This window comes from Podarcis erhardii, assembly GCF_964252035.2.
Source record: "Podarcis erhardii genome assembly, chromosome: 7".
Taxonomy (NCBI): domain Eukaryota; kingdom Metazoa; phylum Chordata; class Lepidosauria; order Squamata; family Lacertidae; genus Podarcis; species Podarcis erhardii.
In genome coordinates, this window is record NC_138511.1 from 80,270,740 (window position 1) to 80,298,043 (window position 27,304).

The following is a 27,304-nucleotide window of genomic DNA, read 5'->3' on the forward strand; positions in this document are numbered from 1 at the left end:
GATTACAACACACACACACACACACAAAACAAACAAACACACACACACACACACACACACACACACACACACACACTTCATACATAATCAGGCTCTTCTCAGTGGCTACAATCAGCATGGGATGGGATACAAAATTCAGCTGGAAGAATTTCATACAGTTCCCTAAGAATCCAATTTCAACACTGTGCTTTGTTTTCCAATATAAAAGAACAGGATGTCTGGGAATGTATGCAATCCCTATTTTCATCATTTCTCACCCCTCACTGGACCAGTTCTTCCCACATGGAACCCTCAGGCTCCTCTTCTTGGCCTATAATTCCCTTTAAATCAGCCTCTTGCTCCATCAGTCACTTGCTTTTTTGTTCTGAATGCTTCTCAGTTTTTGATCTCCAGCACTATGAAGACCTTCCTGAGTACTTGTCTCTTCTTGGTCATCCTTTCCCCAGGTGAGTAGGAAGCTTAAAATCTTGAATAATTTCTTCAAATCTGGCAGCAGGTCTGCCATGGGCTAGACAAGCCAGATTGATATAGGCTCTATGAAGGAAAAGCTTAAAATACTGAACAAGCTCAGGAGTATCTAGAGGGGAATATCTAAATTTTGGAGGGGAAGGAGAAGACCAGAAAATCATGTTAGAGGTTCTGATAGAGTGTACTTCTGTTTCATAAGGTTGGCTTCGTTCACAAAGAGACCCCCCAGGTTTGTTCAGATTGCTGACACTAAATGGAAAATTGGAATTGGATAGAACAAAAAAGAAAGTATCTCAGGTACTGCCTGGTATTAGAGTCAACTGTTGTAGTGCTTCCTGTGCTGATCTGGCCAACCTGTTTGGGATTGATACCCCTCTTATGATGATTCAGCCATCTCCCCATTGCTTCCAGCATAGATCAGCATCCTGTGGTTTACGGACCTAATGCAGCCTGCAACAGGTTGCCTTGCTTCCATATCTGTTGATTCACACCTTGCTCTGTTATAGCGATCATGTTTCCCCCACTGGCCAAAGTGTTTGGCAAGGTTTGATGGACATAATTTCCATGGGTGGAAAGTGGATGTGGATGACTCTCTGTGGGTGTACCTTCCTCATTGACTTCATGCTCTTCTCATCCACCCGAAAGCTATTTGTTTGGCTGGGGGGGGGGCACCATTACCAGCCCCAATAATAGGTTCTACCTGTTAAAGTATACAGTGGGACTTCAGAAATCCTATTGGGGAGAGGATGACCCTGCCTCAATGTATGCATGCATAATAGTAAATGGGAAGAAGGCTATGTGCCTATCCATCTTTGTGTCTGGAGATGTTCGTGTGTGAGAGAAAGGGAAAAATGTGTGTCGGAGTGGCTGCACTACATATGGATCCTGAAACCATTATGACAGATCAGAAGATTGCATCCAATAAAGGCTGAGATCAAAGTCAATCTCCTAAATGGTAATGTAATGCCATTTCTCAAGGACTGAGCGTCTCATGTACTGAATGTCTCCTCCTCTCTCCTCTCTACAGCTGCAACATTGATATGTACCAAAAGGGTGGAAGGTGGAACCATAGAAGTTGAGAATTGTGATATCGAAGGAAGCAGTTGCTTTTCAAATTTTGTTGAATACTCTTTAAGTGAGTATAAAGCCTTTCTGCCAGATTAAACCTGAGTGTGTGGGTCCATTTTGTCCGTGGGGTATCTAGGGGTGTCTATAGAATGCTGATCTCACCCAATGTTGAGGAAATCAACCTGCTTTTTTCAGGGAAGAGACGTTTAATGCATTCAACTGATTCATTAAGTGCTGAAATATCAAAGAGCTAGAGATAAAATGAGGTAAGGGTATACATGAACCAGTCATGTAATTCTTCCAAAATGACTCAATAACCATATGGCTTTATCTCTGCAAGGGGTCCCATGCAGAAGATTTCTCCCACTGGGGCTTGGAAAATGTTATGTATTGAAGTTCTCACCCTGGCCACCAGGAGTATTGTGTATGTAGTTTTCACTCAGGTCCACGTCAGTTATTTTAGGCGGGAAACCCTGGGTTGTTGTTGCTACAATGTTGACAGCCAGCTGCCTATAAAAGCAGGCCGGCTGAGCTGTTTGCTGTTCAGTTTTCTGTTCCAGCTTACAAAATAAAGAGCTGCTTTGGTGAAATCGCTGTGTCGTCTGCCATGTCTACCCACTATTTAACACTGGCGACGAGGATGGGATTGGTGGACATCAGAGCACAGCCAGATGCAGCCACCCTCTGAGATGAGCTGAATCACGGAGCTGAAACACTGAGCGAAATCACGGAGCAGAACCAATTCAGAGCTGACTGTTCTGGCTAGAGCACGGTGTTCCATCCATCGCCTCCACGTCGGCATCGGAACCATGGCTTCACTCGTGCCTCTACCGCCGTTTGCCCCAGCCTCTGAATCCTGGGACTCCTACCTCGCTCGGTTTGACTGCTACCTCCAAGCAAATGAGCTGACAAGAGGGTCTGTAGAGCAGAAGCGGGGCCTCTCCTCAACCTTTGTGGCCCCGAAGTGTTCGCGACGGCCCGAGCATTGGTTGCGCCTCTAGCAGTCCAGGCAGCACCTTGAGACACGATTCAAGAGAAGCTCCGCAACCACTACGTCCCAAAGCCGTCCGAGATGGCTGCCCATCATGCGTTCTACCACCAGAACCAGGCAGAGGGAGAGTCAATTAACAACTACACCACCACCCTCCGACAGGCTGCAATACACTGCGAGTTCTGAGACTTAGATGATGCCCTGATGGATCAAATCATCTGTGGGGTCCGGGACATCTGTCTGCAACGGCATCTCCTTGCCACGCCAGACCTCACGCTACAGAAAGCCACTGAGGAGGCTGTGGCCTCAGAAGCTGTTGAACTCTCCGCCCAGGAAATCCACAAGGCCAGTAGACCGTATTTAAAGGACTATGTTGTTGGACATGTAACACTGCTGGTCTAATGGAAGTATGTGAAATGTAACCGATATGCTTTGTGCCTAGTTGAACCATTACGTGTAGTGCTGTATATAAGGAAACCATTACGATTGTAACTAACGCCTTATCTCGGTGGGGAGGGGTGTTATGTATTGAAGTTCTCACCCTGGCCACCAGCAGTATTGTGTATGTAGTTTTCACTCAGGTCCACGTCAGTTATTTTAGGCGGGAAACCCTGGGTTGTTGTTGCTACAATGTTGACAGCCAGCTGCCTATAAAAGCAGGCCGGCTGAGCTGTATGCTGTTCAGTTTTCTGTTCCAGCTTACAAAATAAAGAGCTGCTTTGGTGAAATCGCTGTGTCGTCTGCCATGTCTACCCACTATTTCACAGAAAACACTTCTAAGGCACATGCTATAGCAGCACATGTTTCTGTTTGTGTGCATATTGCATGCTGCTTCAACACACCTCTATTTGTGCACAAGCTTCTTTTTGTTGAAGTCACATTCCACAATATTTAGAAGTCTCCACAGAGTGATAAAAAACCTCAGAACTGGGAATCTGATGGCGCTGATATATGAAAATAGTAATATGTTTTATTCAAGCCTCACAGCAGCTCTATCAGCTGAAGGCTGATTAATCCATTATTTTGATGATATCAGGTAGAGATGGATGGTAGAACAACTTATTCCATGCCCTTGCCTATTTCTGTGTGCAGAAAAGCAAGTCAGTTATGTCCCATTTAAGTGCAATTTTAAAGGAACTATGCTAAAAAAAAATCATAGAGTTTTGCAGAAGAAATTATGTTGTGCTTATAAGGTGATTCTTGAATATACTACTTTAAGGATTAGCTATCCTTTCCCATTCTCTCTCACAGATGGCACTAGAAAAGTAAAAACTGAACGAGGATGTGCTATAAACTGTACTTCAGGAAGTTACAGCTACACTAAAGCGAATGATGTATTCTACCGGAGTATCATGAAGTGCTGCCAAGATAACTTTTGCAACACTGAAAGGTTTGAATGTAAGTAGCTGCAGCCTTTTATAATCATATATCCCTGAGCATAAATAGGATTGGGGTTTAAGGTGTCTTCCATGGTTAAACGTAGACAAATGATGCTGCTGCTGAGCAGGATTCATTCCCCTAGTTTGTATGGGAAATGCCTAAAAATCAGCATTACCTTGCTGGCCCTGGAAATCATCATTCCTGGGCAGAACTGCAGAGATAGTAAGAGAAACTGGCTGTTGCTGTTGCATGCCATCTAGCTAGTCAACTACAAAAGCAGCACTGCAGAGGCAAAAGGGTGTTGGGATTTTGATGAGTCCAGTTTTATAAAATTGCCTCTTTCATGGGTTTAATTGTCTGAGGACACTCCTTGGTGGCTGGAAGGAGTATCAGGGAATATTCGTGTGCAGTTCCTCCCTTCCTCAGGTGAGAGTCCGGAGTGGGAGATAGCAACCAGGGAGGGAGCCAGATTGCTGCCAGGTATATCTGTGAGTGGCAATTTGCATTGTTATTTTGTACGGTCCAGTCAGCAAACAGTTTCTTGGTCTCCTTGGTTTCTGAAGTACACTTTTGTTGTGTGGAAGCAGTGGCTAGCAATATTGGCTGGCTAGTGAGTGAGAGATACTGGTGCAAGTGGGTGGGTGATGTGTTGTGTGTATTTGTGGAAGACAATGGGATGAGTGAAACGAGATGAGAAGCAAGTATTTTATTATTTGTAGAGATGCAGACTTTGAGTGTAACGTGCAGTATTTTGTGAGTTTGGCAAGAGGGGTTCTGAAGAGAGGGGAGGGATCTCTGTCTTTAAAGTTATTTCAGTCTGTGCTGATAAGTTCCTGTTTTTTGATATTGCACTGTTTTACTGCAATGTATTGTAGTTTTAGCAATTGTGGTTATGGTTAAATTTGCATTACTTTTATTGTAGTTTCTCAGTTTTCTTTCTTTATATATATATAATATTGTAAACCTCTTAGAGACCATTGTGATTCTTAAGTGGTATATAAATATAATAAATAAATTATAAATATAAATGACAAGGCTTTCTTTATTTATCAATTGTTTAAGAAATTTATATAATACCCTTAATCATAGGACAGTTTACAACACAATAACAAAGTAAACAACATTATATATCTACATAACATTATAATACAGAAGTATATTTCATTGTCATAACACTTAACAAAAGATAATACATGATAAGCCATGCACAAAATGCAGCAGTGGAACATTGACAACCCAGGAATAAACTCCAACTCACCTCTGCAAAATAATAAGTGTATAAGTGATTTATTGCAAAATGAAATATAGCTGCAACCATTAAATCTTGAAGTTAGTGTTGAACACAATTTAGCCACTCTCTGGTATCATGAAATTCCTGACATTAAAATATTTGGACGTCTCAAGCCAATGAATGATGTAAGTTCTTAGTTGCAAAGATGTATATTCTTGCAACTATTGTCAATATGAATAGGAATTAAATGCAAGTTTTACCCCTGTCATTTCATATATCCCAATATTTCTTGCATCTTGTGATTTAGCAGCATATAGAAAGCATATAAAAACTTTAGGAAGCTTTTAATGTGTGAGGAAGTTTTTAATGTATGGTATTTTAGTGTATTTTTGGTTTCTGTGGAAGCCACCCAGAGTGGCTTGGGAAACACATCCAGATGGGCAGGGTACAAATTATTATTATTATTATTATTATTATTATTATTATTATTATTATTATTACTATTATTATTCCCCTACTTGTCTACTCATCTCAGGTGCAACTATGAAATCCAATGCAGTGGTACCTTGGGTTACATACGCTTCAGTTACAGACTCCGCTAACCCAGTAATAGTGCTTCAGGTTAAGAACTTTGTTTCAGGATGAGAACAGAAATTGTGCTCTGGCGGCACCGCAGCAGCAGGAGGCCCTATTAGCTAAAGTGGTGCTTCAGGTTAAGAACAGTTTCAGGTTAAGTATGGACCTCTGGAACTAATTAAGTATTTAATGTGAGGTACCACTGTACATGTTGTTTCTTTTGGCAGGGCCAAGTCGTCAGCTGAATCAGCTGAAGTGTCCAATCATTTGTGGCTCATTTGTTGCAAGAACTCAAAGACCACAGAGTGTTATAATGATGAGACTCAGTGCATAGAGTTTGTCCTTATTTACGGTAAGTAGCATTGGCAGCCAATGAGTAAGAGAGGTGGAACAGCTTGGCAGGTTCATACCCTCCACAATTTATCTGATGAAAATAGGGACACGCTTCTTTCACTTTTGATCTTGCCACACACATATATGTCTGTCACTTTGAGCCAATTGCAACCTCTCAAGCTAACCTCACAGGATTGTTGTAAAGAGAAAAATGTGAGAGGGAAATGATTGTGTACAACATGTTCCACAGATAAATGGAATGAAATAGCGTGTTCTCCCTAACAGAGAGCAAGTGTTGCGGTTGGGGGAACAAGCCACCCTGCAGTGACTAGGCAAATTTGGTAAGGAACCCAAGCCTTCAAGTGGTTAAAATTGGGTTGCTGGGGAGTTTTGATTGTTGCCAATTTGGAGGAGGGGTCAGAGTCTTTAAATACAGGGGCCAGACGTTGGACGTCCTCTTGGTCGTTTTGCACCGGATCACCCGCCCTCCCTCCCTTTTATAGGGTGGTTTTTCTTGATCGCTTGACCTTGCTATGCCTGTCATGGGGTCGTCCGCCTTGGAGCGGGGGCCTGGTAGGAATTTTGCCATTTGGCTGATTGGCTGGTGCCATTTGGGTTTTGCCTACTGCGTAGCAAATCGTCACAACTTGTAAGGTTGGTGGTTAGGCATTGGTTAAATTGGTGCTTGGAGGGGTAAGTGCCTATCCCTCCAAATGATGTGGAAAGGGAATTCCGTTAAAGGAATCCAGGGGCTTGCCATTCTTTTCGTCCTTGTCCCCGGAGTCGGACTTGGGCCATGCAAGCTCCACAGGAACATGAGGGTGAGAAGTGAGGGACTGTTGCCCAGCTTCATTTTCTCACCCAATACTTGTTTCCCACAATGGCTTCCGTTGCTGTCCGGAAGGCCAGCTCTGTCCCTGAGGGCAAGGACAGATAGTCATAACCAATGCCTAAGCAACCACTCACATTTTTTGTATTTTGAATAAAGTTGGGGCCAAAATTATGCCAAAAACCTTAAACAAAAAATGATGTGTGAAGTGTGAATTTTTTGGGGGTGGCATTGTGGGACTCAACACGCAAAAGATTTTAACAGTAAGCTGCCTTGAGTTGCTGCCAGAGACAAAGGTGGGATAATATTACAACAACAAGAATGATCAAGAACATACCAGAGAGTAAATCCTATTGAACTCAGTGGAACTTGCTTTTGAGTAAAAACGCTTGCAGTGTCATGCTGCACAGTCTTTACCCAGTTACTTGGGAGTAAGCTTAATTGAATGCATTGGGCCTTACTTCTGAACAGACAGCCTAAGGCTCCATTTACAATAAAGGAATAAACACCCCACACTTTTCCTAAGAAATGGTTGGCTGATGAAGCATTGCAATTAAAGAAAATAAAGTGGATTGGTTACATTTTCCTTCAAAATGATAGGAAGGGCTTTATATGCCAGCTTCAACATTTCCGTCATTTGCAGGGATTTCATTATAAACAGGACTCTTGTTTTTGCACCTACACACAGAGAGAGGAAGAGAGCACTTTTAATTGTTCTCTGAGACATGGAGGAGAGGAAAAAGGAAAACTGGTCCTGCACAGCTGGTCTCAGGATCTTGCTCTCTCATTATTTTTGTGGCTTCCTGTCAGATGGGTGGGGTATAAATAATAAATTATTGTTATTATTATAGAAAATAGACTGTGTGAATTTTTGGAGGGGGGGGGACAAGCTTTTTCTTCCCTGAAAATATTACTTTGTCAAAATTGCCTTTGCATTCTATGTATAAAGATGAGGCTGTGGATTTCTGAAAGTGGGGCATGAGAAAGAGAGAGGTGAATGATCAAGTGGTTAAATTATGTGAAAACTGCTTTTAAAATAATATTTTAAGTAGCCTTCTGAAGAAATAGAAGCAGCCATAGAGCCCAGATTTGAAATTCAAAATCAGTGAGGATTGGTACTGCTTCCCATTAAAAAAATGGATTCCACCTCTAAATTTTAACCTTCTGTGTCATATTCATATCAGGATGCGACTCTGACATTCTTTCTATTTTTGTGTGCGATACAGTTAAAATGTCTCTTTAGTGTGTGTGCGCACACACAAATGCACACCCATTACCACCTGGGTACTCATATGACCATATATCTTTCTCTTTACTAGATGACCATGCAATTCCTTATGAGGTCGTCAAAGGCTGTGCAACACCAGATTTGTGCTCGACGGCCAGCAAATCAGTTCGTACTGATGAGTTTTCAGGCACTATAACCCAAGCAAGATGTCATGATGCTTCTCCGAGCAGCTCAACTTTGAAGAGTAGTTAGGAGAGAACAATGTTTTCTTCCTTTTGAATCCCATTTTCAGCATCAGTATACGTGGAGGTTGCTTGCCTGATGGTGGGAGTGCAGAGCGACTGGGATTCACAGGACTCCTGAGTCCACTATCTGGCTTTTTGTGGTGAAAGGGATGCAGGGGATAGAGAAGCTAAAGTAGAATTGTGGGGCTTGGGGGCTCTGGCTCGTGATAATACGGTATATGGCTTAAATTGCCCATTGTTCATAATCAGAATAAATTGGTGTGAAGAATAAAAACTGTCTCTGTCTTTGTCAAATTAAGAATATTTGGCAGTGGTGGTGAAGGGCAGTGTTTTTAGAAGAACAAACGGATTATTATTAATTATTTCATTGTTTTAGAAAATGTACCTTACAGTCCATATTTCAAACAAATCTCTCAGTTGTGACCAATATCTTAAGGATATCACAAATAATTTGAATAAATATAATAAAAAAAATTCCCACCCTACCTATCAAGAGGGAAACACTGAAAACGATTTTGTAAAGCTGTTTGCTTAGAGGCAAACATGGATGCAATTTTATAGTAGATGGTGGCCAACTTTATTTCTGTGGAAAGGGCCAACGAGGTAGTCCCTCTTCATTGAAACAATAAGCATGAAACAGAGGTTTGTCTTCAAATGGGGTTTGGACTTTTGCTTTAAGAGGGGGGAAACACAAAGGGGTTGGGATTTTGGCACACATTTCATATTACTTGCTAAACCTGGAAGGAACTTCACACCAACAACCCCTTCTCCCCCCAATCACTTGGAAGCTATCTTTAATTACAAGCATTACTGAAAAGAAAAACAGCAAAATTCACACCATTGGTTCTTTGGAAAGGGCCAGTCAGCTAGTCCCTCTGTTTAGAGTCAAAAAGTATTAAGCAGAGATCTTCCCTTAAGTATAATGAGGAATGAGGTTGGGATTTTGCAACAAGACAGGGGAAACATAAGGGGTTTGGGATTTTGGCACACACTGCATGTTTTGGTAAGGTCTCTGGTCCCCCCGCCCCCCAAATAACAAATTTTCTTGGCAATGTTTGAGTCAAACTCCTCCTCCTGGACCCACCCACCCTCTGTTCACATACCACAATAACTCTCAATCTCACTTTACTCCACCCATGGACCAACTCTCTCTCTGCACAAGCTCCAACTAAACCTGTCTTGTTCTCCTCCCACTGGTGACTGGACCCACAATCTGTCTGCACAGTTTTGAAGATGATGAGGTCCAAGTTTAAAAGGGGGCAAAATGTGCCCTGTTTAAAATCAAAACCGGATGTGTCGATTTACTTACAAAAATATGGAGATCCTATTTTTTAAGGGACAGGTTCACCCTCAGCCATTAAAAAAATCTATTGCCTGTTAAATGTGTGTGGGGGGGGTATTATGATTTTTTTTATAATTATGCTGTTTATTATTAGGCTATGTAGGGTATGTTTTTAATTTTATGCTGCTTAAATTATGTTCTTAATGTACACCACCCAGGGAAATTTGGCTAAAGAGTGGCATATAAATGGAATAACTTATAATAGGAAAATATAAAAACAAATAAATACCTTTTGTGTGGATGAGGAGAGCATGAGGGCAATGCGGGAAAAGTTACATCAGATGAGTCTTCCCCATCCACCTTCATCCTCATGGAAATTATACCCATCACACACTGGCTAACACCTTGATGAGCTGAAGGAAGCATGATTGCCACAACAAAGCAAGGGGTGAATCAACAGATATGGGAGGTAGGCAAACTGTTATAGACTGCATGAGGCCCATAGACCAAATGTTGCTCACCTGTGCTGGAAACAATGGCTAAGTCCTCATGAGAACTGTATCCATCCGAAACAGGAAGCACCACAGCTGTTGACTCTAATATCAGGCAGTATCTGGGATACTTTGTCTTTTATTCTACACATTTCCAATTTTCCATTTAGCATCACGAATCTCGGTCTCATGAAACAAAAGTCTGAATGAACCTGGGGGTGTCTTTTTTTGAAGACTACCCAAAGCTAACCTCATGTAACCAAAGTGCACTCTGTTGGGATACTGCCAGGGAGACAAAGGCCATCACTGCCTCCACGTCGACTCCGGACGTCCATCGATCTCCCATAGATACAGTATCAGCAATTAGTGACACGAGCTCCTGAAAATAGCTTTCCACATTCCAGAGCTGATGCACGCTCTATCGCAGAGTTCGTACAGCGAAAGACGCACTCAGGAGAGTATTATTTAGAAGTTTATTCAGCGTTGGTCAGGACAAAGAAATAAAACATGACTGCCTGCTTGCGTGTTCAGGCAGAGAGAGAGCGAAAGCATAGACACAACAGAAACATCCTGTGAACAGGAAATACGCAGACTCTGTGACTCACAAAGCCTGCTCCCTTTTAAGGTGGAACGGAAATATCCTAACACACTCTACCAGGCCCTCTATCACTGTTTGCTGGTCTTCTTCCACCCTCCAAAATTTACAGCTCAGAAGCTCCTGGTCTTACCCAGTATTTTTAGCTTATTTCCCCCTTCATGTAGCCTATATCCCTTGCCTAGCCCACAACATATCCCCTCCCAGATTTGAATAAAGAATTCAAGATTTCAGCTTCCCACTCACCTGGGGAAAGGAAAAACAACAGGAGACAATATTCAAGGGAACTGTCAGAACAAGAAAGCAGGCAACTGATGGAGGAAGAGGCTGATGTGGAAGGATTTATTGGCCAAGAAGAGATGCCTTAGGCATCCAGGGGTGAGGATCTGGTCCAGTGTGGGGTGGGAAATTATGAAAATAGGGATTACATTTTTTCTTAGGCATCCTGTAATTTTATACTGGAATTCAAAACTCAGCGTTGAAATTGGATGAAATCTTACTGGGGAACTGTGTGAAACATTGAATTCCATTATAAACTGTCTGCAAAGTGTGATTTACAAAGAAAATGACAAAGGTGGTTCTAGCGAAAGCTGAGCCTGATGAGATTGAAATGGGTCTTGATCAGAATAGCCAATGTGCTGTCCTCCAGAGGTTGCTGAACTACAACTCCCATTGCCTTGGCAACTTTTTATGCTACCTATGGTTCATGGGAATTGTGATTTTGAATGCACTTTGTTGACTACCCTTGGTCTATAACGGGGCTGGCAAGGCTTAAGCAGCCTGGGCCGCTTCACTCCCATACAGATCTCTCCGCGGACCAAATCACCCGTGTGCGTGTGCACATTCTGGTGTGGAGAAAGTGTCTGCATGTGTGCACATGCGCAGATGCTATTTCCAGTGTCGAGGAGGCATGAAGGAGGTGTCTGTGCACACGCACACATGCGTAGACACTATTCCCGGTACCGAGGAGGCGCCAAGGAAGTGTCTGCAACTTCCTATTGGCAGCACTGCAGCACTGCAGAAGTGAGTCCCTGAGCCACACTGTGCCAGTTTAGCACAGCACATGGGGACTTGCTGAGTGGGTGGCAGGGTTCGGAGGTGGCTCGGGGGCCAGTTAAATGACCCCTGCGGGCCATATCTGGCCCCCGGGCCTTAGGTTGCTGACCTCTGGTCTATACTACTCTACTCATTCCAAAAAGCCCAAAACTGAATGAATCCCTCCCTCAGCCAAACCAGTTTCGCTATTTTAAATAATATTACCTTTACATGCCAGGCAAAAAATGTTCCTTTTTAACCAGGCCATTTCTTAACCGATCAACATCCTATACCTTTTAAAATGTGGCTCCTTTTTTTGGGGGGGGGGTTGGATTATTTCTATTTTTGATGTTATATATTGTCATTTTTAGTGTGAACTTTCCTGAGACCTCTGGGTACAGGGCAGTATATAAATTCAACTAAAGGGATCTTAGGTCCTGCCTGATTTTATGGTCAATGGCTGTAGTACTGTATTGCACCCCACGCACCTTCAGGCTGGACCACAGGGGTGGGTGAAAGTCCAATGAAAGTCTGAGCCAGTAGACCCAGGCATAACACAGTTTTAAATCATTCTAGCTGACCTCCTGGCTCACTCCAATTGGTACCTTCAAAAGCATTTCCAGTTAAAAGGGTCTATGAATACAGTCTACCTCCCCTACCCCACAAAAAAACCTCATAACAACAATAATAAGGTGTAACGAGCAACCTGGGGGTACTCTAGGGTATGCAGCACCTGCACCATATTTTTTTTTAAAAAAAAAAATAATAGAAGTGTGGCACTTCCTATAATGATTTCACGGTGAGTACTGGCATCCTTTTTTCTATATAAAGGATAAATACCAGAGAGGGGTACAACACAAAAGCTAACATGAACAAGCTAACATAACAAAGCCTTTCCAGTTACAGATAGGTAGCCGTGTTGGTCTGCCATAGTCAAAACAAAATAAAAAAATTCCTTCCAGTAGCACCTTAAAGACCAACTAAGTTAGTTCTAGGTATGAGCTTTCGTGTGCATGCACACTTCTTCAGATACTTCTTCAGATACTGAAGAAGTGTGCATGCACACGAAAGCTCATACCTAGAACTAACTCAGTTGGTCTTTAAGGTGCTACTGGAAGGAATTTTTTAAAAGCCTTTCCAAACACCATTCTTGCTGAACTAATATCTAATATTCAACTTCCATATACATTCCCTCCGCTCCACTTCATCTTCTGCTTACTCTATTCAAACTTTCTAGGTGCACCTTCCAGTCCACCCCACTCTCACTGTCAGAAAACAGGAATTGTAAGTAGAGGACTCTCTTTCTGGAACTCTGTAAAATTTCACTAAATGTCCTTCCAGTCTATTCCCACCTCAGTTTCACCACCATGCCCTTGGGGCCAAGCTGTTCTCAACCAGGCACAAAGTCATCAACAACTGGTACATCACGTGGACATTTATTTCTCTTCCCAGCAATCTGGTGATGCTGGAACCTGTATACGTTACTGGATGCAGCCAAGTTTATGTGTTCAGTTTTGTAGTTTCCTTAGGTTAACTATGAATGGTTTGAAAAAAGCACCTTCCTTTATTTGTCTTGAATTTCCCAAAATTCCCTTTTCCTGGGTGTCCTCAAGTTCTAGCGTTATCAGATGGAGAGAAAAGCTTTTCTCTAGCCTTTTTGTCAATGCCATTTATAATCTAATACAACGCTCCCATTTCTCTTACTTTCCTTTCCTCCAAACTAAAATGACCCCATACTACATTCCATCCCCTTCAGCACTATGGTTCCCCTTTTCCAACTCTACAATATTCTTTTTGAGATTGAGTGACTACATATTATTACAAGTATGGTCACAGCATATACATTGGTACCTGTAGTTACAAACTTAATTCATTCTGGAGGTCCGTTCTTAACCTGAAACCAGAGGCGTGCTTTCGCTAATGGGGCCTCTTGCTGCCGCTGTGCCGCCGGCTCATGATTTCCATTCTCATCCTGGGGCAAAGTCCTCAACTCAAGGTAACTCTTCCAGGTTAGCAGAGTTTGTAACCTCAAGTTTGTAACCTGAGGCGTTTGTAACTCAAGGTACCACTGTATTTGTATATGAAGTTGACAGTTTTATTTTCTATTCTTTCCCTTTCTCCTAACTACTGTCCTGTGAGCTCTATCCACTATGGACTCAAGACCTTGTTCCTGGTCAGACCCTGCCAGTTCAGACTCCATAAGCTTCTATGCAAAATTAAGGTTTTCCACATATCACAATTCAAAGGTAAGGGAAAAATTTACAAATAGGCATTAACAACACCAGGGCAGTGATGGGAGAGGCGCACGGAGAAAGAGCTTCAGGTATAGCTGAATGTCACCAACATACTGTTGGCACATTACTTCAGATCCCTGGCAGGCCACTGATTGGTCAAGAACAAAGCACAAGATGACATTTTTGGGACTGGCTAGAAGTGGTTAACAATCTTCCAGATCCAGAAAAGATTTCTTCAAAGTGATTGCCTGCACAACTGCCTTCTTCAAGGCTGCTGGAACCATTCCTTCTCTTGCTGAAACATTGCATTCTCTCATTGGCAACCTTTTGGGGACAACATGCTCAGGGTTGCAGTGCTAAAACGAAACATGGCCATTGTAATGGAAGTGACAAGAGATTGCAGTCCATCAACTTCCCCCAAGAATGAAGGGATAGCTCTGTCAATAGAGCATGAGACTTAATCTCAGAGTCTGAGCCTCATGTTAAGCAAAAGATTGTTGCATTGCGGGGGGTTGAACTAGATGTCCCTTGTGGTCCCTTCCATGTCAAGAATTCAATAGTCAACACAGAAGTTAGAGGTATCTACACACATGTGTGTGCGCACACACACACACACACACACACACACACACACACACTTCCATGCAGGCCAGCATGGGATATTTTCACACTTAACCACTTGAGGAGGGGTGGAGTAGGAAGGATCAGGGGTGTGGCCTAGGCAGAGGTTCTGGCCTAGTGGGAATCCAGATAGAGAGGCACATAGGGGTCATTTGGCCCCAAGCCAGAGTTTCCCAACCCGTGGGTCAGATTATAAAAAAGTTCCATAGTCCCTGAAAGGTTTCCCTCTTTTGGATTCCCTCATTCAGCCAAATGAGCAGTTTAAGGGCATGGATTACAATATATATGGAATTCTACTAGGCACATAATCAGGGTCTTCTCAGGGACTAAAATCAGCATGGGACAGTGATCTGGGTCTTTGGATAGAGGAATGAGTGTTCAAAGCAATGTGGTCTAAACTTCCTCTTAGAAAAACTTCTGTAAGAATACAGGAAGTCACACTGACAACATTGTTAAGATGGCATTGGACTCCACTCTGTCTATCTCCACGTCCTCTGCCGTCCCCTTCTCCTTGTGCCCTCAATCTTTCTCAACATCAGGGTCTTTTCCAGGGAGTCTTCTCTTCTCATGAGGTGGCCAAAGTATTGGAGCCTCAGCTTCACAATCTGTCCTTCCAGTGAGCACTCATTTACAAGAAAGGAGATTCTGACAAAGAACTTTCTGACAGTAAGAGCTGTTTGGCAGTAGAATGGACTCCCTCAGAGATGGTGGATTCTCCTTCACAGAATGTTTCTAAGCAGAGGTTGGATGACCATCTGTCATGGATGCTTTAGTTGAGATTCCTACATTTCAGTGGGCTGGACTGGATGACCCTCAGGATCCTTTTCAACTGTACAATTCTATGATTCTATGACTGTGCCTGATCATAGACATCTTGTTCTTGCAGGAATATTGGTAAAATTGGGGTGGGATAGAGAGGAAGGCTGTTTCAATAAATTCCATGGGGTTCCCAAAAGGCATTCAAGTACTTAAAACACCTGCTTCGTAACCCTGAAAATGGGATGGGATGCAAAATGCAGCTGGCAACACATCACAGTTTCCAAAAAAATCTAATTTCAACATTGTGCTTTCAGTTGCAAAACAAAGTTATAGCATGTCTGGGAAAACATGTGATCCCTATTTTAATCATTTCCCACCCCTCACGTGACCAGTTGTTCCCATGTGGAAGCCTCAGACTCCTCTTCTTGGTCTATAAATCCCTCCAAATTAGCCTCTTGCTCCATCAATCACCCACTTCTTCTCAAGAGCTTCTTAGCATTTTATCTCCAGCACTATGAAGACATTCCTGACTACCTGTCTCCTCTTGGTCATCCTTTCTCCAGGTGAGTAGGAAGCTGAAATCATAAATTCTTTCTTCAAATCTGATAGCCGATATGCTATGGGCTTGACAAGGCAGACTGAAATAGGCTCTATGAAGAAGAAGCTAAAAATACTGGATAAGGCCAGATTCATTTGGGGATGGACTGTAAATTTTGGAGGGTGGAAGAAGACCAGCAAACAATGACAGAATGCACTTCTGTTACATGAGGTTGGCTTTTGGTAAGTCTTCAAAAAGAGACTCCCCAGGTTCATTCAGACTTTTGTTTCATGAGACCAAGATTTGTGACACTAAATGGAAAATTGGAAATGTGTAGAATAAAAGACAAAGTATCCCAGATACTGCCTGATATTAGAGTCAACAGCTGTGGTGCTTCCTGTTTCGGATGGATACAGTTCTCATGAGGACTCAGCCATTGTTTCCAGCACAGGTGAGCAACATGTGGTCTATGGGACTCATGCAGCTTGTAACAGTTTGCATACTTTCCATATCTGTTGATTCACCCCTTGCTCTGCTGTGGCAATTATGCTTCCCTCAGCTGGTCAAGGTGTTAGACAGGGCTTGATGGGCATAATTTCTGTGGGCTGCAGGTGGATGAGGATGACTCTCCTGATGTACCTTTCTCCCCATTAACTCCATGCTTTCCACGTTCACCCAAAAGCTATTTGTTTGGCTGAGGGGAGCACCATTACCTGCACCAATAACATGTGCTGTATGTAAAAGTATGTAATGGCACTTCTGAAATTGCATTGTGCACCTCACAGCTCGACAATGTGTTGCAGGAGAAGGGAGACCTGTGTTTTATTGTTTTCATGCGTAATAGTAAATGGGATGAAAACTGTGTGTCTTTCTATCTTTGTGTCTGGAGATGTTGCTTTGTGTGAGACAGGGGAAAGATGTGTTTCTATGTATATGCAGCTTCCAACCCACCACTACCTGGGGATCCTGAGACAATTACGACTGCTCATGTCTGGCTTGGAAGATTGTATCCAATAAGTGCTGAGATCAAGGTCAAACTAAGTAGTAATGTAGATGCTATTTGTCAAGGACTGAGCAACTCATGTACTAAACGTCTCCTCCTCTTTCCTCTCTACAGCTGCAACTCTGATATGCACCAAAGAGGTGGAAGGTGCAACCATTGAAGTTGTGAATTGTGATATTGAAGGAAGCAGTTGCTTTTCTTATTTTTCAGAAAACTCTTTAAGTGAGTATAAAACCTTTCTGTCAAAATAAACCTGTTTGTGGTCCATCATTTGGTCTGTGGGTTATCTAGGGGCTATTGTTGGAGAACAGGAGACAGTCCTGCAAAGTGGAGGTGGGCAAATGTTCTGCCCATCTTCAAAAAGGGGAGGAAAGAGGACCCAAGTACAGTGGTACCTCATGTTAAGAACTTAATTTATTCTGGAGGTCCGTTCTTAACCTGAAACTGTTCTTAACCTGAGGTACTGCCGCCACGTGATTTCTGTTCTCATCCTGAAGTACAGTTCTTAACCCGAGGTACTATTTCTGGGTTAGCGGAGTCTGAATGACTTGGATGAAGAAATTCAGGGGATTCTCTTCAAATTTGCAGGTGACACCAAACTAGGAGGGGTAGCTAATGCCACAGAAGACAGAATCAGGATTCAAAATGACCTTAAAAGGTTGGAGAACTGGGCCCAAACTAACTACATCTATTTCAATAGGGACAAATATAAGGTTTTGCATTTATGCAGGAAGAACCAGATGCACAAATATATGATGGGGACACCTGGCTTGCTAGCAGTACATGTGAAAGTGATCTAGGCATCTTAGTGGACCAGACTAGCAGTACATGTGAAAGTGATCTAGGCATCTTAGTGGACCATTATTTTTGGTGATAAACTGGTAACCTCTGGATCAGTTAGCTAGACATCATTAATGAGAGGTGTGAACAGGAAAGGAAGCGAAAGTGGGGCTTTAAATGTGGGAATAGGAAGGGGCGGAACTCAGACTAAGCAACAGCTAATTTGGAAGCAGACACTGAGTGACTGAGCTCCAGAGTGATTTGTGTGTTTTGAGCAATAAACCTGAGTTAATTACTGCCAGAGTTGTCTCGCTTCTATGGGAGAGACCCAACCATAACACCCATTATCACACAGTTTTTCCATATTACCATTCCTCTCCGCACATTATTGAAGTAGGATTTAGTATGTGAAAATGAATTTATTTTTATTAGCTAATATATTCCATATCTTTCTAACTGGCTTGTTTCAAGAGTTGTAGGGACTTCAAATGTTTTGATCCTAATACTACCCACCCAAATAAAAGTGTTATATACTGTGTGTGTATTCTAAGGTTGACCAACTGAGGACATTATGACCATCAGCAGGTCTTCAATATTTGAAACTTGTCAATAAATAAGAACGAATGTATAATTCCAGTCTTGGAATTCCAGATTTACGTTATTGAAAGCCACTCAGATTTCTTTGAAATATGGACTGGAATATACATTTCCTAAATCAATAAGATAACTCATGATTACCCATTGTTTTTCATTCTAAAAACAGTGCCCTTCATCACCACTGCCACCAAATATTCTTAATTTGATAAATGCAGACACACAACACAGTTTTGATTTGCTTCACCAATTTATTTTGATTATGAACAAAGGATTTTTTTACACATATGCCATGTTTTCATAAGCCAAAGCCCCACATTTCTACTTTAGTTTTCTATTCCCTGCATCCCATTCACCAAATAGAAGCCTCAGGAGTCCTGTGAATACCAGTTGCTCTGGACTCTCATGTTCAGACAAGCAACCACCACTTCCACTGTTGCAGAAAATAGTGGAATCCAAAAGGAAGAAGACATTGCTCTCACCTAACTACACTTAAAAGCTGAGTTGGTTTGGTGAAACTAGAGTTTCACCGCATCTTGCTCGTGTTATGTTGCCTGAAAAGTACTTGTTAAGCACTGATGTCTTGGCCAATTCACAAAAAGCTGGTGATGCACAGCCTCTGACGACCTTATCAGGAACTTCACTGTTGTCTAGTAAAGAAAAAGAGACAAGGTCAGATGAGCATCTTGGTAGCAACCTGTGTGTGTGTGTGTGTGTGTGTGCGCGCGCACACACACACACACACACACACAAAACAAAAAAAATAGGAGCATCCTAATTTTTAACAACTATGTTGAGCAAGTATAGAAAGCATCTGAAAATCACCACATGAAATGAATATGAGAGAGGTGTTTAAAAGTTAGAAAGAAAAAAGTCTATTTTTTCTTCTTCTGGAGCAAGGGCTCATCTTCATTGATACTGCTTTCCAGATCAGGTCTCCATGCCTAATTTTACGTCTTTTAAAGACTGGTGAAAACACTCTTTTAATAAATTTTTACATGTAATTTAACAAAAAGACTATTTCTCTCACCTTCTCAAACCCCTACCCTGTAAATATACATACTCATCTATACACATACAAAGCAAATGTGATTTGAGGTGAGTTATGCACTATAATCTATTTTCTGGAAGGAAGCCACAAACAGAATGAAATAGTAACACAAACACAAACACACACACACCTGTTTTCCCCCTCCCACTCATTGCAAGGCAGTTCTACTTACCATGAACAAGAACAAACTCAATGCACTGAGTCTCCTCACCGTGACACCTGATGGCATTTGAACCCTCAGAAACTTCTGATTCAGCTGCACAAAGGTTTGGGCACTCCAGGCCATTCAAGAGCCTCGATGGCCCTGCCAGAAGTAAATACTAAAGTCAAGACATGATTCCAGCCCATTTATCTTTATTCTAATTCCTAGGCTTCAGTTCTTTAATCCTGTGAGAGGGTTGCAACATCTCTACTTCATTCTGTTTCTGCAATTAATGATGTAGATATTTACACCTGAGATGAGCAGACAAGCAGTAGTATTTTTAGGGGTGAATTGAGGAGCTTATTGTTGTGAATGTGACTTATTGGCCACTGTTATTTTTGGTGCTTGGTTTATTATATATAGTGTTCAATCACTAACTACATATACTTATGTAGTGCTTATGACTATGAAATAGACTGAGGTATATAATATTGTTTAAGTATAATATGTTGTATACTTTGTTACTATGTTGGAAACCCTCCTCAGATTAAGTTTACTATGTAAAGTTTCTAAACAACAGACAAATAAATAAAGAAATCAAGCCTTGGTGTGTATTTGTTTATTTATTAATTATTATTTTATATCTCTTAATACTAAAAAGAGTCTCCTAGTGGTATAGAAAACTCAGAAACTACAATAAAATAAAATTTAATTTTATACCTAAATGCATTACAATCCAATAAAATGTAAAATCTCAAAAAACCAAAAACATCAACATATACTGAAGTGTCTTTAAAGTGAAGGAACCCTTCTGTCTTCAGTGCTATAATAATAATAATAATAATAATAATAATAATAATAATAATATTTATTTTATTATTTTTTTATTTATACCCTGCCCATCTGGCTCTGTTCCCTCAACCACTCTGGGCAGTTTACAGCATTCATAAAGTATCTCCTAACTTACAAAATGCTACAGATCACACTAAGATTCGGCCTCTAATTACCTCTGCGGTTCTAACCCATCAAGACGAGTCCCAGGGTGAGCTGGGCTTTCAGGAAGCAAGGGGGGGGCATGTTTTGTACACTTGTTGAGTCATCAAAACTCAGTTTCAATCTAAAATTTTATTTTTTTCTCACGGGCAGGTAGGGTTTCAGCCTGCATACCAGTTGGAGCTGGTAGACAGTTGCTCTGGACACAGAATTCACCTGCACCTCCATGGACAGCTGAGAGTCAAAATGACTCCCAGGCTGCCCTCCTGGTCTTTCAGAGGCACAGTTACCCCATTCAGGACCAGGGAGATCTCCACACCCCCCCCCGTCCCCCAAGAACAGTACTTCTGTCTTGCCAGGATTCATCCTCAATCTGTTAGCCGCCATCCATCCTCCAACCACCTCCAGACACTCATACTGAACCTTCACCACCTTCACTGGTTCCGATTTAAAAGAGAGGTAGAGCTGGGTGTCATCTGCATACTGATGAACACCCAGCCCAATCCCCCTGATGATCTCTCCCAGCGGCTTCATATAGATATTTAAAAGCATGGGGGAGAGGACAGACCCCTGAGGCATCTCACAAGTGAGAGCCCAGGGGTCTGGTCTGAACACTCATCCCCCCCACCACCTTCTGAACATGGCCCAGGAGGAAGGAGCAGAACTACTGTATAACAGTGCCCCCAGGTCCCAGCCCCTCTAGACGGTCCAGAAAAGGGGCAGGCAACCTAAGGTCCCCAATCACCTTCTCAACCTGGCCCACAGATGGTCCGGGACTCAGCGTGTTTTTACATGAGTAGAATGTGTGCTTTTATTTAATATGCATCTCTGGGTTATTTCTGGGGCATAGGAATTCATTCTCCCCCCCCCAAAAAAAAAATATAGTCCAGCCCACCACATGGTCTGAGGGATGGTGGACCAGTACACAGCTGAAAAATGTTGCTGACGCCTGGTCCAGGAGGATGTTATGGTCGATGGTATCAGTGGCCGTTGAGAGATCCAGCAGAGCTAGGAAACAGCTTTCACCTTTGTCCCTAGCCCACTGGAGATGAATGGCCAGCATGACCAAGGCAGCATGACCAATGAGAGAGAAAAAACGGTTCACTAATTGAGACATGAAATATAGTAATGGGAGGAACTGAGGGCTACCATATGTCCGTATTTTCCCATCAAGTAGGGTGATTTTTGTTTTTAAAAATGCTTTTAAAATCCCCTCCAAAACCAAAAAACTTATTTTTGTTCCCAAATATTTTTGTTCCCAAATAGAGCTCAACAACTTTGCCCAAGCAGTGCGACTTTTGTTGTTCTCCAGTTAAATGGCATCCAGCAGCAATAGATAGTTTCACTAACTACCTCTGCAGTTCTGCCTATACCAAGATGAGTCCCAGAGTGAGCAGGGCCTTATCTCTCTCTCTGTTTCCCTAATTTATATGGGGGGAGGGGTTCTCTTCCACACACCCAGTTGGGAAAAAAGTGCTTCTCCATGACATACAGATGGTGATGCTGATTCCAAGAATTTTTCAAACAAACTAGGTTAGGGCATGTAATGAACACCTCCAAGGAATTTTTGAAGCCCTTTGGGAGCTCAATATTTACTTATTTGTTTATTAGGAATTAAATTTGTATACTGCCCTTCATCCAAAAATCACAGGGAAGTTCAGCACATATTTTTTTTCACATCAAAATTCTGTCCCTAATTACTGGCCAGGGAACATTGCACTGGCACCCAATCAAGTGATACAACTTTTTTACCTCATGTCATCTAATTTTCTTTTGTCATCTTTTGTACACTTGTTGAGTGATCAAAACTAAGTTTAAATCTAAAATTTTAATTTTTTATCTCATCCTGTTTTTGAGTTATGAGTGTTTGAAATTTCAAAGAGAGAGAGAGAGAAATTTGACTTTGCCAGAGTACACAAAGGCCTTAAAAGCTCAGCCCAGCATTGAGATACAGTGGTACCTCAGGTTAAGTACTTAATTCGTTCTGGAGGCCCGTTCTTAACCTGAAACTGTTCTTAACCTGAAGCACCACTTTAGCTAATGGGGCCTCCCGCTGCTGCCTCCGCGCCAGAGCCCGATTTCTGTTCTTATCCTGAAGCAAAGTTCTTAACCTGAAGCACTATTTCTGGCTTAGTTGAGTGTGTAACCTGAAGCGTATGTAAATTGAAGCATATGTAACCTGAGGTACCACTGTACGTCAAAACTAAAAAAACAAATCCCTGCAGAACCTGAGCTTCATGATATGTCACATGATGGACTTACTCTAAATCTAAAAATCTAAGTTACCAAATTTTCAATTTTTAAAAAAAGAATTAAAAAATTAAAAAATAATAATATGATTTTAAAATTCCAAAAAATATGTTGATTATTTAATATTTCAAAGAGCCACCTGCAAATTTCACATTTTTCAAAATATATTTTGTACATAAATGTCTGCCTTATTGGATTCTATTTGGGATAAATGGGTCTTCTTGGAGTAAAATATAACAGAATAAACAAGATCTCAACTATAATATTAGTTGCTTCAGGCATTTTTTTTAGAAAGTTATTCAGTTAAAAGGTGTCTGAAAAGCTAGTTAGGCTTTTCTTTTAAAAATGTGCTTTAAAAATAGATAGATATACTTACTTTTAAGCACTCCCAGGTTGCACATATATTTTTGACAGCAGTAGTGGATATGCTCAACGTATTTGTTTTCTATTGAAGAGAAGGTGGCAATAACTGAGATGCAATCTTTAGCACAACCCTTGTTCTTGTAGGTCTCTTCAGAGCCATCTGTTAGAAAGAATTGAAGGAATAGCAAAATTCAAATTGATGAATGTACAAATATAAATACATTGGGCAAATGGGTGATTTAAGAGAAAATACCTGGCAACAACTGAATTCAGCAAACTAATACATAAAGTAGTTTCTTTGATGTATAATTTCTTCTGCAATACCATGTGAATATTCTAGGATAGTTCCTTAACAACTTGCACATAAATGGGACTAGATGGACTTGCTTTTCTGCCCATACAAAAGAGTCTAGAATAGTTTGATCCACTACCCATCTCTACCTGATATACAGCTAGCTGATCCAGGGGCCTGACTCATGAAGCTTCCTTATATTATGTACTATATTTCTGAGAGACGGGAGAAGATGGTTTTTCATCTGTTTCCTCTAATTTTCTGATCTCTTGAATTCACTTCTCAATACAAGAAATCTTTTTACACACAACCTTCTATGGGGAGATGCAGTTATATCTGTCTGGGTATGTTCCCCCCCCCCTTTTCCTTTTTAAAAAATGATTTTTGTGGCTTCATTTGTCAACAGAGTATTTCAGCATTTGATGCTATGTGCTGTTACTATATGTTGCAGGCCTATTCGGCATCAGGTAATAGTGCAACTAGATAAATAGGTTCCGCTCTGGCGGGAATATAAACAGTGTTTCCATGCGCTGCTCTGGTTCACCAGAAGCGGCTTAGTCATGCTGGCCACATGACCCGGAAGCTGTACGCAGCTCCCTTGGCCAATAAAGCGAGATGAGCGCCGCAACGTCAGAGTCGTCCGTGACGGGACCTAATGGTCAGGGGTCCCTTTACCTTAATTGGAGACTGGTTCTAAAAAGAGAGAGTGGGGTGGTGGCGTTGGGGACAATATTTATAAGATATGGCCTGGATCAGGTAAATTCATTCGGATTGGTCTGAAAATCACCTTCCTCCTTTTCAGGAGTGTTGTTTGCACCCAGTGTGATAGTGGATAGGCTGCGCCCCTGGTCATTGCCTACTCTGGCTCAGGCAACATCCCGAATCTTGCAGACATGCCTGTGCAAGAAAAAAACTTAAAAGTACATGAGAGTGTAAAGCAGGCATGAGCTGAAAAGGGCTCCTAGGAAATCTGAATGGAGTTGTTTCAAACATGATAGAACTCAGAGAAATGTGGATAATAAAACACGACAATTATCTCAAACTTTTTCCAGTTAATAGAAATTTACTAGACGCTTGGAGGTTTAAACATCCAAGGGCAAAGGAATTCTCATATTATTCTGAGCCGAACCAGTATCCCAGCAGTCAAGATGGAATTTGGATCTCAAAAGAATTAACATTAAGAGTGAGAAAATTTGAAATTGATCCAAAGTCCCTATCAGATCACAATTCAGTGTCCTTTTTCCTGAAGGGGAAAGAAAGAGGGCAGAAAAGATAGAGGATGAATGAAGCATTACTTATTGTTGAAGGAATAATTCAGATAGCTAAGAAAGCTTCCGAAGAATTCTGCAGATTTTATGTGGGAAAGACTATGGACAAAAACAATTAAATTCACTGCATGTATGGCATTAAAAGAAAATTTAATGAAGATGATGTATAGGTGGTATTTGACGCCGACTAAACTTGCTAAAATTTAGAAGATAAGGTATGATGGAAATATAAGGAGAAGGAAGAGAATTTGGTGGACGTGTCCTAACATTAAAGTCTACTGGGATATGATATATAATGAACTGAAAAAGATTTTCAAAAATACCTTAAGTAAAAAGGTATATGAAGGAACATTGTAAACATTTGAAAACACTTGCAGGGTTCATTTAAAATATTCATAGGTTATGCTTTGATACCTGTTTATAAAAATTAGATGTCTTTTAAGTATGGAGATAAGATAAATAGGGTGATTTAGAAATGCTAAGATAAAAGTGATAACAGATGGAAGTCAGGGAGGGGGACATGAGAAAGTCAAAGCTCAGTTAGAGCAAAGATATATGTGATGAAGAAATTTGATTTGGTTGTTATAATGGGAAAAAAGAAAATAATAATAATAATAAATATTATATTAAAAATATCAAAAAATAGAAGAATTCTTCAAATTTAATATAAACAAAGGAACTAATATTAAGACTGTCTGGAAGACAGGGAAAACATCCATCAGAGGATTTTTCACACACCAGAATGCAATTCATAAGAAATTGAAAAAGACAGAAAGAATGGAAATTTTAGAGGAGATGAAAAAAATAATAATAATGAAAAAGAAATAGCTAAGAACCCAAAGAACAAGATGTTAAGTCAAACTATTAAAATGCTTCAAACTCAATTATCAGTTATCTTGAATCAGGAAACAGAATGGATGATAAAAAATGTTAAAACAAATAATCGGACTAGTGTTGGAAATGTAAAGAAGTGGCAGGCACAACATATGTTTGTTGAACCTGAAAAAAGATGAGGGAATTTTGGGAGGTGCTTGGTTGGAAAATGTGCATGGTAAGAAGATAAAGACTCTTTTCACTGATCATGGGGGGAATTCACTTCTCAGCAGTTTGAAGCTTTTCTGACTGAGAAAGGAATTCAACACGGTTTGTCAAGTCCTCGCTCGCCATGGCAGAATGGACTTTGCGAGAGGGCAAGTCAGACATTGCTTCAAGGGTTAAAAACCTAGCTGCATGATGCCAATCTTCCAGAGAGTTATTGGGCCGAATCTCTCTCGTGTTTTGTTTACAGTTATAATCGGAGGTTATCTTCAGCGATTGGTTCTACCCCCATGAGAAGATGTTTGGCAAGAAACCTTACATCAAACACATGAAAATTTTTGGTTCTGACATGTGGGTTCACACTCCACAAAGCTCCAAGTTAGGCAAGCGTGGATTGCATGGTATCTTTCTAGGTTATCAGAAAGGTTCTTACAGAATAATGATGACTGACTCTAAGACAATTAGGCTCACAAGAAGTGTTGAGTACAATGCCAAGTGGGGGGAGAATGTGGGAATTTTCCAATGTTATCCTGATGACAGTGATGAGACTGAGGATAGACAAAAGCAGCCGCAACAACCCACACCCACTGATGAAGGTTCTGATTCTGAATCTGAAACTGAGTTGGGTGATTCAGAGGATTTCAAGAGTGTGAAAGCCTCTATGCGACCCAACCCTCTGAAAGCTCTGATCAAGAATTGGAGGAACCATTGTTCACAATAGGTCACTTTTCTCCTAAGAAGGAAGAGGAGAGTGTTGAAGACTTAAGGTTAATTCGCAGGTCACAAAGAGCCACAAAAGGCAGACCTCCAAAGAGATTTGCTGATGAGTTTGCTAAGACAGCAGTAGTAGCTGTTAAAAGCTCCAAGAAGGTATTTGAACCTTCAAGTTTCCAAGAAATCCAGGATTTGGATTCAAAGGATGCTGAGCCATGGTTAAATGCCATGAAGACTGAGCTTGATTCCTTAGAAAGGAACAAAACATGGGAGCTAGTTCCAGTATTTCCAGGAATGAAACTGCTTGGAAGCAAATGGGTCTTCAAAGCGAAGACAGATCAAAATGGCAAGATAGTCAGACACAAAGCCAGATTGGTAGCCAGAGGTTTTGCACAGGTACCAGGTGAAGACTATCACGAGACCTACTCACCCACTGTGAGGTATGAGAGCATTAGACTTATGCTCAAGCTAGCTGCAGAGGAGAATCTACACGTTAGTCACCACGATGTGAATACAGCATTTTTGTACGGATCTCTAGGTGAATCACTTTATATGCTTCCACCTGATGGCGTACAGGTAAAACAGGGATTTGTTTGTGCTCTGAAGAAATCCCTTTATGGTCTCAAACAAAGTGCACGGTGTTGGCACACAAAACTCACTGAAGTATTGTTTTCTCTAGGTTTTCAGCAAGGGAAAGCTGATCCATGTGTATTTGTCAAAAAGGAGGGGCAAAAGAAGCTGTATTGTTTGTTTTATGTTGATGATATTCTGTTCTTTTGGAAAGATGTCACAATGTACAATAACGCCCTAGCTCAACTGAAAGAGCACTTTGACATGAAAGATCTTGGTGAGGTAAACAACTACCTATCTCTGGAAATAGAGAGAGATCAAGATGGTAACATTCTAGTACAC

At 41.3% G+C, this 27,304-nt stretch overlaps 2 protein-coding genes across 9 annotated transcripts in view; one reads left to right on the top strand and one right to left on the bottom strand.

Moving 5' to 3' along the window:
• LOC309347214 (phospholipase A2 inhibitor and Ly6/PLAUR domain-containing protein-like) overlaps positions 1-27,304 on the top strand; it is a gene marked incomplete at its 3' end in the record, with an annotated part of 197,725 nt that overhangs the window by 16,707 nt on the left and 153,714 nt on the right. The window lies entirely within an intron of this gene.
• Positions 18,416-27,304, bottom strand: part of LOC309346054 (phospholipase A2 inhibitor and Ly6/PLAUR domain-containing protein-like) — an 85,481-nt gene continuing 76,592 nt past the window's right edge. For all 8 annotated transcript variants that reach the window (XM_081869715.1, XM_081869710.1, XM_081869716.1 and 5 more), the window contains exons 4-6: positions 23,094-23,240; positions 19,505-19,636; positions 18,416-18,931 (exon numbers count right to left, since the gene is read on the bottom strand). In XM_081869715.1, coding sequence (XP_081725841.1) covers positions 18,774-18,931; positions 19,505-19,636; positions 23,094-23,240 — 437 coding nt within the window. In that variant the 3' untranslated portion in view covers positions 18,416-18,773. The remainder of the gene's footprint in view (positions 18,932-19,504; positions 19,637-23,093; positions 23,241-27,304) is intronic.